This window comes from Prionailurus bengalensis, chromosome A3 (genome assembly GCF_016509475.1).
Source record: "Prionailurus bengalensis isolate Pbe53 chromosome A3, Fcat_Pben_1.1_paternal_pri, whole genome shotgun sequence".
Lineage (NCBI taxonomy): Eukaryota > Metazoa > Chordata > Mammalia > Carnivora > Felidae > Prionailurus > Prionailurus bengalensis.
This window is the reverse complement of record NC_057354.1, coordinates 119547566-119565044: the sequence shown is the minus strand read 5'-3', so window position 1 is coordinate 119565044 and position 17479 is coordinate 119547566. Positions and strand designations below refer to the sequence as shown.

The 17479-nt window shown below is 53.8% G+C and overlaps 1 protein-coding gene and 1 long non-coding RNA gene across 4 annotated transcripts in view; one reads left to right on the top strand and one right to left on the bottom strand.

Moving 5' to 3' along the window:
- Window positions 1–17479, bottom strand: part of OTOF (otoferlin) — a 92925-nt gene that overhangs the window by 35193 nt on the left and 40253 nt on the right. For all 3 annotated transcript variants that reach the window (XM_043604352.1, XM_043604350.1, XM_043604351.1), the window contains exons 6-8: window positions 5287–5360; window positions 3541–3667; window positions 3017–3071 (exon numbers count right to left, since the gene is read on the bottom strand). In XM_043604352.1, the coding sequence (XP_043460287.1) occupies window positions 3017–3071; window positions 3541–3667; window positions 5287–5360 (256 nt within the window). The remainder of the gene's footprint in view (window positions 1–3016; window positions 3072–3540; window positions 3668–5286; window positions 5361–17479) is intronic.
- LOC122497365 lies at window positions 5251–8167 on the top strand. Its single transcript, XR_006301090.1, has 2 exons — window positions 5251–5450; window positions 7061–8167. It is a non-coding gene; the product is annotated as an uncharacterized LOC122497365 (long non-coding RNA).

Below are 17479 nucleotides of genomic sequence, written 5' to 3'. Positions count from 1 at the left end.
CCGATTGTGCCACAAGAACATCGGCGGGGAGCTCGAAACAGCAGGTGGCAGGCCCGTGAGAGCCGCCCTTCTGAAACACCCTTTGCCTTTTCTCATCTCCAGATGGCTGAGATGGGACATGGCCAGATATGCATTTTGAGAAGATCAGTCCAGTGGTGGCATAGAGGTTGGAGTGGAGGAGGCATTATGAGGGTGGGGAGATCAGACAGGAAGTGGGTGCAATATTGCAGTTGAGGCTGGGGTTGAGGGTCAGTGGCAGGGAGATGATACAGAGGTGAGAACGTATTAGGTCTTGGCGCCCAGAAGAGAGGGCAGGGAACACACTCAGGACCCCATGACCCACCCAGAACATGTCTGCTAAGTGCTCAGATTTGCTCACTCTGGTGGGGGAAACTGCATATTCGCTGGGATGAGAATGTGGCTTCTCGCCTTGGAGATGCCAATAATCAGGAAAGGGTTTGCACATTACATACATTCTAACCAGAAGAAACAAAGGGGATGGGTATGCCATGGCCTTTTCCCTGTTCCCAGTCCTCGGGGTCCTTCCCAGATCTGAGTTCATCTAAGTCCCTCTCCTCCCACCAGCTGGGTGAGCTTTCTCAGGTCTTTCTAACTGGGCAAAGCCAAGTTCTCCAGAGACTGACATTCCTTTGGTAGGTTTTCTTGCTTTCTACATTGTATTTATTGGAAGTAAGAATAAATCCACGCTCGTACCCTCAGAGCGCTCTGTCCAAGTGTGTCGATACTTATAGTTGAGATGTGTACGAGCCTGTCAGAAAATACTATGTTACTTGGTTAAATACGACAACTGTTCTGTTCAATTCAGGATATTTGCAAAGTCTTTGGCGGGGGAAAGTGGGGTCCACTTAATAAAGGTCTCTGTCAGGAAGCAGTTTGAAAGAGCTTTGAAAACAAGCAGTAGGTAGTGAGCCAAAGATAAATGGGGGGGGGGGACCAGAGGGGGTGACTGTCCAAGAGGCTCAGTTAGAAAGAAATTAGTCATTCGGACTGCTTCGGTTGGACACCCTTGCACTTGAACCCTGAGTTGACCTTTGAATAACTGTGTGACCTAGGGTAAGCTCCTTACTCTCCTTGTGCCTCAGTTTCTCACCTATGAAATGTAGTAATACTTATATTTAGGAGGGTGTAAGAATTATATTAACTTAAATGGAAAACACACGCACACACACACACACACACACAGTTCCTAAACATAGTACCTGTAAGCCTTCTAGAAAATAACAGTTATATTAACCATTTTTCTATGTGCCTTTACGTGGCAGGCCGGTGACACTGTAAAGGAAACAGTATCTGGAAATACAAAGACAAACAGATCTTCGTCCTTTGGAATTTTCCTGTTCTCAGAAAACAGAGGAGCAGAGCCCTGAGCCCAGCCCCCTAGAAAAGCCTTCAAACGTCTTACGATACTCTGGGTTTTGGCGGAGAGGTGAGGGGGCGGCATTTCCCAAACCTCCAAGGAGCCCAGTGGCTTGAGGCTGTCTAAACCACAGGGCAAGGGCCAGGGCCACTTGACACTGCTTGGGGCTAATTTTCAAGCACCTGGAAAGATGGCCACCAACTGGCTGAAAACAAACTGAAGCGAGGATTAAGGGAGACAAGGTGTGTCCTTGAGAAAACATGACCAGATGCACCTGATACAAAGACAGATACCTCCTCGTCCTTTATATCATCACCTGAACGAGGTGGTCGGGGGGCTGTCGCCTTGAAGAAGGGGTGTTGTGCATAGGGTCGGGGAGATGAGCGTTCAGAGATAAAGCTCTAACCTGGGAGAGGAGGCTCACTCTGATTCTGGGCCCGGGTTCTGACACTTTGGGCAGGCGCTACAGTGGTAGCCAGGCGGGGTCTCCTAAAGGCTGTTTCCTCTGACCAGTGAGCACACTCACTCAGTCCTAGGAATGCCCAGGCCTCTGACCCATATCTGGGTCTTGTTAGACCCCAAGTGAAGGGTCTAGAGCAATGGGTCGTCCATGGGCCCTTCCTGTTTCCAGTTTATAAATAAGTACGAGGTGTTTCTGGCTTGTACGTTAGTCCATCGTGGATTGTGTTAGTGTAACTGAGTATCTCAGGCTCTGATCAACTCCGCAAGAAGAAACAAAATTGGGGGTGTGGCCCTGCAAAGCCCATGGTCGGGCCCCAGGCCTGGAGGGCTGTACTGGGGTTCAGACGCGCTGTGTGGCCCTCTCTCAACAGCTCAGCCCTGCTCGTGACACATCCTGCCTGCACTGTGGCCACATTAACAATCCTACAGCTTCAAATTTCTCCCTATCTCAGTCATTTTGTCTCCAGTTTTAGAAACATACAAACAGAAACATTAAGCGTTAATTTCAGAGACCAGAGACGAAAAAGAAAAAAAAAAACCCCACCCACATTCTCACCATCTATGGATAACCAAGATTGGCATTACATTACTTCTGGCATTACAAACAATGGAAACAACAATTTTAAAAAGCACATCAAAAAATCTTTCTTCAGAGACGTATATGATAGATAGTGGTGCCCCTTGGTCTTTTTAGGGTTTTTCCAGGTCCCTCCAACTTGATGAAGTCCAGTGCTGGACACAAAGTCCTCTGCATAAGCAGAATTCTCAAGCTCTTTAGGTTTGTGCCTCTCTAGTTCCGAGTGCGAGCTTAGTTTGGGAACTTACACTGAGCTTGTGGTTCTCTGTGACCCTCAGACCCATGCATCCAGAGTCTATAATGCACGCCTTGGGGCGCCTGGGTGGCGCAGTCGGTTAAGCGTCCGACTGCAGCCAGGTCACGATCTCGCGGTCCGTGAGTTCGAGCCCCGCGTCGGGCTCTGGGCTGATGGCTCAGAACCTGGAGCCTGTTTCCGAATTCTGTGTCTCCCTCTCTCTCTGCCCCTCCCCCGTTCATGCTCTGTCTCTCTCTGTCCCAAAAATAAATAAACGTTGAAAAAAAAATGTATAATGCACGCCTGGCCAGAACCACCCATTGGAGTGCAGTCTCAGAGCGATGCCTCTAGTTGCCCCGCCTACCTGGTAATCCACGGGCCGCCCGGCACCTGGCACCATCTTAATGTCTGGCTTGGATCTGAGGAGGAGAAGGTACCGTCAGGCCCGGCATAAGGGGATTGCCTGCAGGGGAGGAGGAGGGCACTGGCACTGGTTGGACCTTGGCGAAAGGCAGAGGACAGAATCATGGTATTCGTATACTCCAAGACTGTCCAAAAGAATGGGGATTAATTGTTTTCAGAGGCCCCAACAGAGAGGATTAACGGCACAGTGACGGAGAGATAGACAGTAGGTCAACAGGTTCAGATGTGTGCGGGGCAGCTCTGTGATCCCCCTTGGCCCGCGGGCATGCAATGACTTGGGAGCAGCCTCCTGCCTTTGTAGGAACAGCGGAGTGAGAGACATCCGGGAAAAGAAGAAAGGGGCAGGGTTAGGAAGAAGCCGCCCAGGGACCCTGGTTCTTCCCCATCCGAATTCCACACGCGGCAAGCTGGGTCCTGCCTGAACAGGCGGAGGCGGTTTGGGCTGCGGGTCTCCCGTGTGCTCACCGTTTGTTGGAGACATTGGTGGTGAGAGCTGTGACAGAGGCCAGAGACACAGAGTCAGGGTCCAGCCCATCCCCCAGGCGAACGGCCAAGCGGTCAAGGTCCTCCATCTCCAGCACGGCCGGTTCATCTGCAGAAGAAAGGCCATTAGGTGGGCTGGATGGTGGAACAAGTGACTGTCTTTCCCCTTGCGCTTTGCTATCCAGGAAGCTAACAGTCAATTTCCAGGCTTCCTTGGCAGTATCTGCTTAGAATGTATGGCCCGTTTATCCGCAGTGTTTCCCACCTGATCTTGATCTTTGATTTTAATTGATATTATATCTAGTTTCACTTTTTAAAAATTTTTTTTAAATTTTTTAAAGATTTTTTTTTAAAGTTTATTTATTTAAGCCATCTGTACACCCAACCTAAGGCTCAAACTCACGACCCTGAGATCAAGGGCCGTATGTATGCTCTCCTGATTGAGGCAGCCAGGTACCCCTAGTCTTGCTTTTGTATTTTGATTGAATGTAACTCTTGTTGTGTATTTCTTACATAAGCAGTGAATACCCTTTGTGGAAGAAGGGGGGGGGGCAATAAAAAATCCATACTTATGTACCTTTCAAACGATGGCTACTGTTTATCAAGAGGCTACTCTATGCCAGGCACAATGCCAGGCACTTCGTGCACGTATCTCCTGTCCTCATATCCATGTATTGTCAAGATAGGCACTATTCTCACGTCATAGGTTGGGAAACTGAAGCTTAAGAAGTAACTCATCCATGTAAAATAGCCGATGGAATTCAGACCCTAACGCTGCGCTGAGGTGTAATATCCAATGAGATGAAGAATTGACCATACTGAGCAACCACGGAAGAATGGGAGGTTTGGGCTTCAGCCAGCAGCCATACCCTCTCCAGTCTGAAGGAGAAGGACACCGCTAGAATTGGCATGGCGGCAAGAGGGAGAGAGATGCTGGGGCCAGTGGGCCACCCAGGGGATGCTAAGGGGGGAAGCCAGGAGCTCTGAAGGAGGGCATGTGATCAACAGACTTGGGTGGGAAAGCTCCACATTGCTTCCTTATCTGATCCAATTCTCTCCCGTCTTCTCCCGATCCCCCCACCTCCTTTCTAACAGCTGTCTTGCCCTCCCCCCAGGCTGCTGCTCCCGTGGCACCAGGGCCACGGGTCACTTCAGCCTCCCAGGCTCCACCCTGCCTCTCTCCCCCAGGGCTTTCCCTGCAGCCTTGTGAGAAGGCATGGGGAAAGACAGGGCAATGAGTCTTGCCACTGGGTAAGCGGTCCTGGGACGCTGGTTTTTCCCCAGAAATAGGGAAGTGGCCAAACCACTTTCAGTGTTTGTTTTGTTTTGTTTTGTTTTGTTTTGTTTTGTTTTGTTTTTTGTTATTCCCTTCTCTAATGAACAATCTCTAGGCTTCTGTGTGCAGGAAAAAAAGGTGGGGGGTGGGGAGCAGAGAGGGCAAGAGGAGCCTTTCAAACACAGGCCCACCAGACAGAGAGTACTGCTAAATTCTAGACCAGGGGTGATGCCCTTCCCACCCTTTGTGCCAGGAGCGCCCCCTTCCTGAAGACCACCCCCAGGGCCCGGCTCTGCCGGCAGCCAATGGGAGGCTAGGGCCCACCTAAGCGGCCTCGCCGGCCAATCGCAGGCGAGCCTGCGGGGGCGCTGCCCGCGGAGGGGAGGGGTTTGGTCTCCGTCAGGTGCGCAGAGATGGCCCGGGGGTTGGGCTGGCTGGGGGCGCGTCTGTACCTTGTCTTTGGGGTTCCTCCTTGTGGGACCGGTTCTTGCCGAGCTTCATGGCGGAGAACACACTTCTCCCAGCTCTGTGAGGCGAGCCGCCGGAATGAGATGGAGGGAGATGGACGCCGGGAGGAAGACACACAAACACAGGAGAGCAAAACCCGAGACAACACGTAAGAGAAAGGGAACTTCATACTCCAGCCCCTCATGTACCGGTCCTGAGATAGCGTGGGGGCCAACCTTTCTAAAGAGGGAGCCACGAGGGGGAATTAGGGCAGAGAGGAGACCCCACTGCTTCCTTCTTTCTCATGCCTCCACACCATTGAAGAGCGGGTCAGGGCCCAGGGATCAGAGAAGGTGATCTTGGGCTGGAAAGAACGACTTTGAGTGGAGCCCTCCCGGGTCCTGGGCTGTCCTCAGCTCCCTCAGTCCAGTCTCAGAGCTCTGAGTTCCACCATGCCTCCGAGCTCGTCTTCCTTGTCCGTGCGCCCCACCTCAGCTGGTCGGGAAGAAAGCCAGATGACCAGAGACAAAGCATCAGGACAGACAGACAGGAACAGGATCAGAGGGGCAGAGGCCAAGGAGGAGGTCTGAGATGTGGTTGAAACTAGCTGCTCGGTTCTCACATGGCCCTGGTGTGCAGCTCTTGCCTTGTCTTTCCCAATCTCTCCGCGCCCTCAGATTCTGTTCGGTCCCCAGCGAAAAGGAAGAGATGGGCCCTTTCCCGTCTATGTTTGGTGCTGGCTTCCACCCCTTCTGCCTGTCCCTGCTCACTGAGGAATCCCTCCCCTCACCCCCCACTTCAACCAACCCCCAGGAACGTATGGCAAACTCCATAGTTCCTACCTCTTTCTCCTTGTGCCCCCAGGTGAAGGGCCTCGCAGTCAGGGGGGCTGAGGGAAGGGGGCAGGGGTCGTCAGTGTCCCGTCAGTGATGTCCCTGCAGCTGAGCCCGTGATCCCTGGTGCCAGGAGGGACCCGGAGTAGGATCAGCAGGGGGTAAAGTGCAGTATTCCATTACCCCATCAATATTGCATGAGCTGGATACCTGACTCTCTCTTCCCATTCTCCCTCCTCCCGGGTGTGGCCCCGTCATCATGTGGGCTCGGGGGGGGGGGCCAGGGCAGACTCAAACTCTGAGCTCGCCTACAACAGAGCCCACCCACCTTTGGGTCATGCGTCTATCTCCCCGTGGAGGCTTGACTTTGGTTCCCAAGATCCCCTGGGTAATGGGTATCCCAAGATAATGGGTAATGGGTAATGGGTATCCCAAGATACCCATTATTCTGGGTAACGTGAGGTTGGGCAAAACCTTTCTGTCCTTGTAGGGATGGCCTAAAAGCCTCAAGCCCCTCTACTCAAGGTTGGGACCAATCTTATTCCCCCAAATCTGGCCCCACCCTAATCCCGGGCCTTTCTTTACTCTTTGCTCTCTTTACTTCCGGGCAAGACATAGAGGGCTGTGAGTCTGTATCCCAGTGAAAGAGCAATCAAGAACCTTTCCATGGGCAGCAGCTCACAGTTTAGGAAACACTAGTGTGTTCATGGCTTCCTAAAAAGCCATGAGGTGGTCAAGGAAGACTGAGGTAACACTGATGTGTCTATACCGGCCAGCATCGTGTTGTCCGGAACATAACAATGGAGGAGAAGGGAAAGAAAGTGTCTCCCCTTCTAATAAGGGGAGGTATCTATACATATGCCAACACGGCATTATATAATTTTTTCTTGAGCAACTACTATGGGCCAAAGCCTTTTCCAGATGTTTACTCATTTCATCTTTATAGCGATCCTGGGAGGGACATATGCTTCTCTTCATTCAACCCAAGAAGAGACTGAGGCTCAGAGCTAGAGTTGAAGCACACTGCTCCTGCCCCCTCTGCCAGAACTGCTACGTCCTGATTCCTGTGGGATTGCACTTCTCTGTCAGTGGCGATCCCATCCTGACCGTTCGGAACTTCAGTGAAAAGTTCCCAGGGCCTGCACTTGTAGGTGTACGTATGGGCCGTGTGCCAACGCAGTGTGCAGATGGGGGTGCCATCTGTGAAGAGCCCCACAGACGGTGCCCAGGCTTACAGAGGAGGCGCTCACTCACAAATGGTCTTAGCATCAACGCATTTTGGAAGAGGCTGCTGTGAAAGTTAATGACTGGTAATGAAACGTCACACAAGTCAATGACTTGCGGCTTTCTGACACTGGTCCCGAGGACCCACCCAAGTGGAAAAGGGCCTGGGGCTTCCCCTGGGCAGTTATGGCCCTTGATTTTGAAAGTCACTTTATTTCTTAAAACAAACGTATTTGGAAGCAGAGATTGAGACTTAAAAAAAAAACAACAAACTATACTATCCTACAATTCTCTCCCTGAAGTCAATCAAAGGAGAAGCCCCTCTTCCCAGACCCTGCCTCACTAACCATCTCCGGTGGACAGGTATACAGGCGGTACTCCTGTGTGCCTGGGGGTATCTCAAAATGAAGACTTATCCCTTAATGAAAACTGTGGAACGTGTCGGGTGAATGTAATGTCCAGAATTCGTACTGTTTGTTTCTCCTGGATTTGTTCTTCAGTTCATCTGGACAGCGTGCACTAGAGCGTGATGGCCTCAGCTCTCCCTGCCCTTTGGAATTTTCTGGTCGATGACACATCAGAAGTTGACCATAGAAACAGTCTCTTCTGCCTAGTGCTGCACCGCTTCCCAGAAACGGCGTGCCTGCTTCTCTCGGCCAAGGGTAAAGGTTAGTTTTGAAATAAATGTTAATTTAGTCAGGGATGTTCAAAGATTATCGGCTTGTATCAAAGACTTAGATTTCCAAAATGTGTAATTCTTTGATGAGGTTGCTGGTACGCTGGGGTCCTGAGTGTTTGTTCTTGTTTTTAAATAAAATGCGGCAGCTGGTCTGAGTTCTTCAATAACTAAAAATATAATGTGGTGAGAAACAGACAAAGAAAACAAGCCAATAATCAGCTCAGTGAAAAAATGCTTTGCCACCAAGTGGCTCCTTACTCCTGGCTTCAGGGAAGCAGAAGTGGGAGCCAGGGAAGGTGGGCCTCTCTAGGGTCCTCTGGGGATTTCCGGTCCCGCTTGGGCTTCCCCATTGCTGGATTCACTGAGGTCAGAATGATATGCATCCACAATTTAGACCACTATTTCCCTTTAGGGAAAAGATTTTAAGGTTAGTTCACTTATTTGTAAATTCTGTTTTCATTTATGGATCTGATGGTTTCATTGCTGGTTCCACGGCTCAGATCTAGAAGGATGTCGTGGTTGGGGTCCTAGGAGGGAGCTTGGTATTCAGAATGACTTGGGAACATTGGCCGAACTAAATTTAGTGAGCTGGGCGTCATTAACTCAGGTCTGTGTATTCTTCTGGAGGCTGTGACTGACGATCTGAGACTGCCTTCAATCAGAACAACCCAGGCTCACTAGCTCAGGCCTCAGCTAATCAGGAGAAACTCCTGCCTAAGAGAAAAGGGGTCTATGGTGCTTTGCATTGTTTAAACAGCCACGTTTTCAAACCTTGGGGGCGTGTTCTGGTGCCCCTTGGTGGGTATATTTCTTTTATTTCCTATGCCCCAAGAATAGCTAATTCATAATTTCAGGCTCTACAGTTGTTTTTTCACAGTGTGTTGAATTTCAGTTAGTTTCAAATATCTTGCCACATCTCGGCAGGACAGGTTGGCCCTTGATACGAGGACTTGTCCCCAAACTGGCCTGTTTGCCTCCCCGCCCTCGTGGAACCAGGAGGCGTGGGGGGGCCCTTGTGTACTTAAGGGGGCCCTTGTGTGCCACGGAGCTGTCTCCTCAGCTCTCCTCGGCGGCCCAACCCCTTGCAAGGCTCAAGCAAACAGCATCAGGGAAATAGATTTCCCACGTCCCCAGACCAACCTCTCCCAACATCCCACGTACTCAAGGGGAGCATGAGTTCTTTCATGGCTGGATTCTTCCGTTTTTCCTACGGCAACTTGCACACGCTTCTACTTCTCAGCAGAGCTTGAAACTAGCCAGCTTTGCCACACGGTAACCTTTCAGAGTTTTAAAACTGTTTTTATAGCTTTTCTTCACCTGGCTACAGAGTTTCAACTTGCTTAGCCTCTTCTTAGAAATCTCATTTCTGGGGCGCTGGGTGGCTCCGTCGGTTAAGTGTCCGACTTTGGCTCAGGTCACGATCTCACAGTTTGTGCGTTCGAGCCCCGCATCGGGCTCCGTGCTGACAGCTCAGAGCCTGGAGCCTGTTTCCGATTCTGTGTCTCCCTCCCTCTCTGCCCCTCCCCTGCTCTCACTCTGCCTCTCTCTATCTCTCTCTCTCAAAAATAAATAAACATTAAAAAAAAAAAATCTCATTTCCCTCCCCTTTCAATCCTCCTAATGCCCCACACATGAAAATATGACTGTATCCCATGTGAGGACTAGGGATGGCAAGAGACTCGGATCAGGTAGTGCCAGGGAACCAGCATTTACTGCGGGTCTACTATGTGCTCGCCACTGTGAGGTGCCTCTTAGTCCGGCTGTGGCCAGTGTGAATCCCTGGGGGTCTGGCCCAGGACAGACTGGGGAGCTGGAAATCAAGAAGGGCCCCAGGGCATTGCCACTCTCAGCCAGAGGCTGGGGAAGAGACAGGTTGTTTACATCTCATGAATAGGCCTCTCGTGTCTGAGCGTCCATGCGGGAAACTGAGCCCTTGAAACAGCTCCCTAAGAGGGACTCCCAGCTCAGCCATCATCTCTCACCCCCCACCCCCATCCCCCTGGATTCAGCTCTCTGGCTCCCTCTCCAAGCTCCCTCTTCTTCCCTTGCTCAGAGCCTGACAGCCTCCTCAACCCTTCAGGTCTCTGGGCCTGAGTTTTCCCCACGTGGTGCCTTTGTCTTGTTGTGCTTTTGTGTGCGTGTGCTTTTGTTTGTGGGAGTTGGAGTTCATATGCTTTTGTTGAAGCAATGATCCACGATGAGTCCCCTGGGACCTTAATGCAGGCAGATGCCTCAAGCCCATACCTGTGCTGACCACCTCAGACCCCTATAGGCACAGTCCTGGTGTCCCCACGATGTCCTCCTGTCAAACTAGTTTTTAACTTCCTGGTGCCACAGTGTGGGGCAAATCCCTTAACATCTCTGAAGCTCAGTTTCCCTCTCTGGAAAATACCCCATTCTTGGCTTTTCAGCTTGCACTGGTGTGTTTGGAGAATTAAATTAAATTTAGAGTACAGTCAAGTGCTCTAAACTCCCCAGGTCTCTGGTGAACTCTGGGTCGGGAGCTAAATTCCCTGTGTGGCCGTCCTAGCTCTGCTCCTGTCCCGGGGCAGGTCACTTCCCCTCTCTGGGACTCAGATTTATCATCTCGAAGAAAGGGCTTTGGACCAGAGGCCCCCTCCAGCCGGTCAGCCCTGACTACTACTGCTTCTGTGAACTCCCCACAATGCTAGAGAGTTCTAGAGATGGCATGTGCTTCAGAGGGCCTCTGAGACCCACTCATCAGCCCCAGGCCTTGAGCCTTTCCAACTCCTGTGGCTGGCCTCTCTCATCTGGGGTCCCCACCCCCCTTCTCCCAGACAGGTCCTGACCTCTCCCTCCCCCACGAAGCTTTTTGCGGGATGGAGACGGGAGGGTACGCATATGCTCGTCCCTCCTTAACTCTCTGGGGCTTCATGCCCCAGCCACTCCCCGGGGCCACTCCAGGCCCAGAGTCTGTCCTCTGTGGGCCTCCAGGCCTTCCTGCCCACCTGCCCAGCCCTGCCTTTATTCTTAGCGGGAGGTGGCCACTTCTTGGGCCTCCCCCACCCCTTTGCCTTCAGTCACACCTTCCCTGACAGGAAAGCCTAAGGGCCTGGCCCGCGGGCGTGGAGCTGAACAGGGAAGTGGAGGCAGAATCCAGACGTTGAAAGGAGGAAGGAGGGAGCAGAAACCAGAAGGCCCAGATGCCTGCCCCACCCCCACCCCCTCCCTCCCTGACCCTCACCCCTCACGGCCAGATGGACAGACCTCCCTCGCCCTGCCATCCCCCGGTGCTGGCTCTGCCAGGACAGCCCACGCCTAAGCCCTCTGAGACAGGCCATCCCGACATCCGCACCCTGTGGGGAGGAGCCTTTGGGCCCCACGGGCTCCACCCTGGCCTGGGACACCTACTTGTGCTCGCCATCTCTGCCTCCCTTGGTCTTCTCTCTGCCTTTGCTGAGTAGGGGGAAGAAATGAGGAGACAAGGGGATGTGAGTGAGAGGGTGTGGACCAGAGACACTTGCAGATTTAGCCCCTGGCCCTGTTGACCCCCCACTCCCCAGGGGCCTCCTCATCCCAGGACCCCCTCACCCCACAGCTTCTCGCTGCAGCCTAAGCCTGCTGGGCAGGGGTCTGATGGTTCCCAGGCTCTGCCCTGGTCGCAGGAGCGGGGCTGGGTGGCCACTTCCCAAGCCCAGGAGAGCCTGGAGCCTTGAAATGGGAGGAGGCCTCAGGGTGTCACCTGATCTCCTCCATTCGCAGGCAAGGGCTTGGTGATTTCTACTGTGGGTCTCAGATGCCTCAGGGAATGCAAGGTTAGATGAGCCTGGCCACCCTCCAGGCCTGGGCCACCCTGCTCCTCCTCACTGCCTCCCTGGATCCCTCTTTAGGGAGGCTTTCAGAAAAGCCTTCTGGAATGTTCTCTCAATCCTTCCCTAATGCTATGGCAATGAAGATGAAGAAAAGAAAGCAGACAACAATTAGGAGATGTTTTAGTGATGTTTTCCCTCTCCTCATGCTGTACTGGCACAGGCCTTGCCCAGGGGGACATGATTCTGTGCCATGACAGCTCAGAACCTACAGGCCTACATAGATCACAGCTGAAGTCCAGCTTTGGCCAGTTGTCCTTTCCATTAGGCAAGCTGGTCAGTTTGTAATTCCTTTCAAAGTACTTAGCATTAGCCAGGTCTCTGCTGGTCACAGAACACCTCGCTGGGGCCCTGTGCTGGCCCCAGGCCTGGCTTGGAGGCGGGCAGGTCAGGCATGGGTCCCCATTGGGACCCACTGAGAGCTGCATGGGGCTTGCCCCAATGGAGCAGGAGCCCCAGTGAGCTTTTGAGAATGAGGGCCGAATGGGAGATTTACTGACTGCACTCTCACATTAATCCAAACAGGGCCGCCTTTCTCTGAGTTACCCATCCAAGTTTTGAAGGAAGTTTGTTTGCGTGTTGTTTTTTTAAAGAACTCTGTGACCCTGAAGAATCTGAAAATCATTGCAATAGGGGAACCGGAAGGGGAACTGTATCCCCTAGGACTGGGCAAGGATGGAACGGGAAGGAGGAATTGATACACCTGAACAATAAAACGTGAGGTTCTATCTCTTTCCCTTCCGGTTTTGCTCTGAAATCTTGGAGAGCCGTCAGGCTGGCCCAGCGGGGGAGCTTCTCAGGCACATAGCAGGCCCAGGTGCCGCACAGCACAGGCTGCCTGGAACATGCCTGCCTCACCCCGTCCTCACACACTCCAGGCCGCTGGGCCTACAAAGGGGCCTCACACAGGCCCACACTCTGAGTGTGGAAATGGAGAAGCGAAAAGGACTGTCTTTCTGTGAAAAAAAAGAACATTCTCATGATTTTACCACAACCGCTATTAATGACTACAACGAACATGAATAATGAAGCTTCAGCGTTCTGTGCTCAGCCTGCCCTCAGTCACTCGGCCACAAGCAGTAGGGATGGGATGTGGCCCGGCCTCTGTCCTCCTTGCTCGGAGACCTCTCCGTGAAGGCCTGGATGGGTCTGAACTTTCCTCCTAGAGTCCACATTGTGTTTTCAACGGGTAGGTTGGGTAGGTTCTGTTCCTCAGCCAGCCTTCTGTCTCTCTGGGCCTGGGTTTCACTCCATCTCTTCCTCACACCCCCATCCACATTGCTCTGGGTGTGCCACTGAAAGCAGCCACTGCGTGGGAGATTCAATATGGCGGCCCGCTGGGGGGCTCTGAGGCTTGCTGGGACCCAGAGCTTCACAGGGCCAGACCTCACTTGAACACTCAGCCCTGGGCCGGGGGTGGAGGGGACCCTAACCTCGGGTGAAACAGCTGGTGAAGCATCACTTCACCCCTATCCCAGCATGGCCCTGGCCCTGGCTCCTCTGTGCTGAGGTGGGGGAGGGATCATGGGAACTGGGAGGTGAGGCCGGCTGTGCTGACCCCATGCACATCCCAGGGCACACACTGTGGGGATACCCTGCTGCCCCCTGACCCATGGTATAGGAGTGGGGGTACCTGGCTTCCATGGATCTCTGCTGGAGTGGAAGAATGATCCATAAGGAGAACAAGAAAAGTGGTCCCTCCTTGCTCTCCCAAGATGAGACCCAGCAGAGAGGAACCCAACGGGAACCTCTGCCTTCTCAGGCAGGGGGGGCTGGGTGGAAGGGGGTGGGGCCGTGGAGGGCAGGAGGGCCAGGCAGATGGAGAAAATAAGGAGAGAGTCGCAGAATAGAGGAAATCCGCAGGAAAGCCCTAAGAGAAGCTGCACCATTAAAGCTGGGCCTCCTTTCCGTCCCTCTGGAGGTGGCTCCTAGAGCCGCATCAGCAACGGAGCCCAGAAGCCAGCGGTGTGTGCGGCTCCCTGGTGTCACAAAGACACATGCACCTGAGCGGCGCTGGTAAGTGTGTGCACGCTCGTGCTGGGCCGAAGTCTCCTTCCCCTTCAGGGACCGGGGCAGGTCACGGAGACTGGAAAGGAAGGAGGAAGGCATCAGGCACTGGCTGAGCACCGACCACACGCCGGGTGCTGCGGTGGGCGACTCACATGAAGCATGTCATTTGATCCTCACGTCCCTGATGCCCCTCTTACAGGTGGGCAAGTGTAGCTCCGGAGACCAGAGCCGGGATTTGAGCCCTGTGTCTCTCCACGTCATCGCATTGCCTCTGGAACATTCCCAGGGTATTTTACAGAAACCTGGCCAAAATCGGAGGCCCCCGGTTGGGGGCAGAGACTAGAGAAGTAGGCAGAGTGGCTCAGAGGGCACGAGACTGACTGGGGCCTGGGATTGATGGAACCGTGGGAGGAAAGAGTTAATGGGCTACTGGTGTCAGGTTGGGGATTGGGGGGGTGCTCAGGCGGAGGTGCCTGGCAGACATTCCCTGAGGTCACATGGGAGAAATTTCCAGGAAGATACTTAAGGCCTTCAGAGTGAGTTCCCTTGAGTGAGTACCTCTGCCAATACCTGTCCTGGGGTAGTGACAGCAGATGGCTGGAGCCCAGCTGGGGGGTGCCCAGGCCCCAGAGGGAGAAGTGTGGGCTCACCAGGACCTCCCCACATCAGCCTCCTCTGTCATCCATGGAAGAGTCCCTGCCAGTCCAAGGCCGAGGCTGTTTCCTGCCCATTCACTCCACTGGGCCCCCTCTGCCCTCCAGCAAGCGCCCTACGGAACCATGTTGGACGGGGAGGAATGGATTCCCGCCCCAGACCCCTGTGGATCCAGAAGACCAGGTGAGACACTGCTGTTCGCTAGCAATGAGGGTTTCCCACTGCTGCTGGTTGGCCAGAGGAGAGACAAGAGAGGCGCCTAGTAGACTGAGCACCTTGATCTTTGAAGGGGTGGGCCTTTTCAGGAATGAACGGAGGGCAAGGGGCAGATGTGGGGAAGGAAGAGTTCGCTGGGGGTCAGAGGCTAGGCACATATATCCCTTTCCTCCTCCGTCCCTTTGTTGACCAAAGCCTGTCTGGAGGGCTCGCCAGTCCGGAAGACGGTGGATTTCTCCCAGACTCCAGAGCTGACAGGCCTGGCTGGTTGGTACTTGTGAGACGAGGGTGAGACATAACACCTCGGGCTGCAAGGCCAACTATCGGGTTCCTGCAGCACCCACACTCCTTGACCCAGAGCTCACATGCCCTTTACATGCAGCCAGAATTAAGCCGTAGGATGAGCCCAAATGCTCTAAAGCTGTTCTACCTTCTCCTCACCAACAAAGGGCCCTCCCCGAATGTTCTCACCTCTTCCCCCCACCCGGCCTGCTGGCTGCGTGGCTAGGCCTGGCAAGGGCACCGACCCCCAGGTGCTCTCAGCGTCTGGGCCAGTGGCCCCCGCGACAGCAGGGGAACCGTGCGCTCCCTCACAAAGCCCCTCCAACACAGGGCGGTGGCATCTGGAAGACAAGGGGGCTCTGACCGCGGTTGTCACCCTCTCCCAATTCCCAATCCCAGATAAAATCCTCCCTCCTGGGGCGCCTGTGTGGCTCGATCGGTGAAGCATCCGACTCTTGATTTTGGCTCAGGTCACGATCTCACAAGTTTGTGAGTTCGAGCCCCGCACTGACAGCGTAGAGCCTGCTTGGGATTCTCTGTCTGCCTATCTCTCTGTCTCTCTCAAAATAAATAAGTAAACTTAAAAACACACACACACATACCCCAACAACAACAAAAACCCTTCCTCCTGCTGCTGCCCTGGGAGAGGCCACCGAAACCAGGGAGAGGTGGGGAAACCCTGAGCCAGGTTGAGGGAGGATAGGAGAGGCCCTCTGCTGGTCTGGGGACCAAAGCTCCTCACTTTGTTCTACTGCCTCCACTCAAGCCCCATCTGTCAGCCTCCTGGCCCCTTCTCGTGAGCCCCGAGCCACAGTAGCCACAGAGGGTGGCCCTCGGCGGTCAACAGCTCCCAGACAGCTGTTTCACACTGGTGCTACCCATGAGCTCCAGAGTATCCCTGGGTCCCTCGGGACATCACAGTTGTAGAGTGGCCAGGATACGTAGCCCGTTCCTGTAATTGGCCCAGAGGGGTAGGGGACTCGCTCACTGTCATTCGGCTTAGTGGCAGCCAGGATGGGGCCAAATGGAACTTAGCTTCCCTGATTCAGAGCCGGTGCTCCTTCCCTTCAATTGTTGGCTGTCACCTGGCTTCCAGTCTTGCTCCCCCTCCTAGAGCCCAGCTGCAGAGTCCCCAACAGTCCCCGCGTGCTCTTCCTTCGTGGGGACAGAGGATTGGGACGGGTTGGTGCCCTCTGCATCAGCGTCTGCTGGCTCCCGTCACCATTTCCAGCCTGATTCCCGACCCTTTGCATTGTCCAGCTGCCAAGAGCCTGTCTGTCCCCAGCCCTTATGTGGGGCAGCACTCGGCACCCCGGTTACAACCTGTCCCCCTGTGGTCCTTTCGTCTCTCCTAATGGCAGGATGGGGGGAGCGTTCTCATTGTTCTGGGTCCCATTTTACAGGTTAGGAGAGACAGTAAAGAGGGTATGTGACCGGCCGAGGACCACAAGACTGGTTGGAGGCAGAGCTGGGACTCGGACCTGAGTCTCCTGAGGCCAAATTGCATGCCCTCTCCATCCGGCTGGCCAGAGTCTAAGGAGAACAGGCTCCCTCCCAGCTGGAGTGGGTGATGGCCACCCCTCCCCCGGCTGGCCTGGAGCCAACGTCCTCTGTTTTTGTCACACGCATGGTCCCTTTGACCTTGTTACCTGACCTGGCTCCCAGGGTCTTAAGCTTGTATAGTGTGTGTGTGTGTGTGTGTGTGTGGCCCGAGAGGAGTGGCTCAAGAACAAAGAAGGAAAGCACATTCGTCTAACAAAAACATATCAATTCAATTACCTTGATTTACATAGGTGGTTTTTTTCAGAACAGGGACTGAATACATTTTTTTGGAAAGCAAAGGGCAGGAGATTGGAGGGAACGATCACCGGGAAGGGGTCCCCTTCTCTAAAACTTTAGAGGTGCCGCTGACTTACCTGCATTTTGCACGTTATTCCCAGCAGGCTAGGAATCCGTAGCCGACATTTTACTAACTTAGGGTCTGTCTCTCGGAGTTCTAAGAGAAATGTCATTGCGTTGCCTTTTGGGGGAAAAGTCCTGCATTTGGAATGAGCAGGCCTGGACGCAGCTTCCTGACACCCGTGTGTGGTAGGACATCGCAGGGGTGAATCCTAGACACTGAGGGCGTCAGGACACACTCTTCTCAACAAGAGAGAGGCTGGGTCCCGATCAGGACCTTTGGCTTCACCCCGGCAGGAAAAGGCCTCCCTCTCTTGGGCCTGCCTGGGGCCAGGGTGGACGGCGGGCTGCCTGGGGCTGGTCTGGCACTTCTGGGTCTTGGACCCAAAAGGTTAGGGCCCCCTCCTGTCTGCTTCACCCATTCTGTCAGGAGGCAGGGGTCTGGCCTCTTTCCCTCAAGTCCTCCCTCAGGGGAGCAGGAGGCCGGGCCCCTCAGCCTGATCCCTGCCCCCCCCCCCCAGTGAGCCTGGGGTGGGGGAACAGGTGTCAAGGGCCCTGTAGAAATACACTC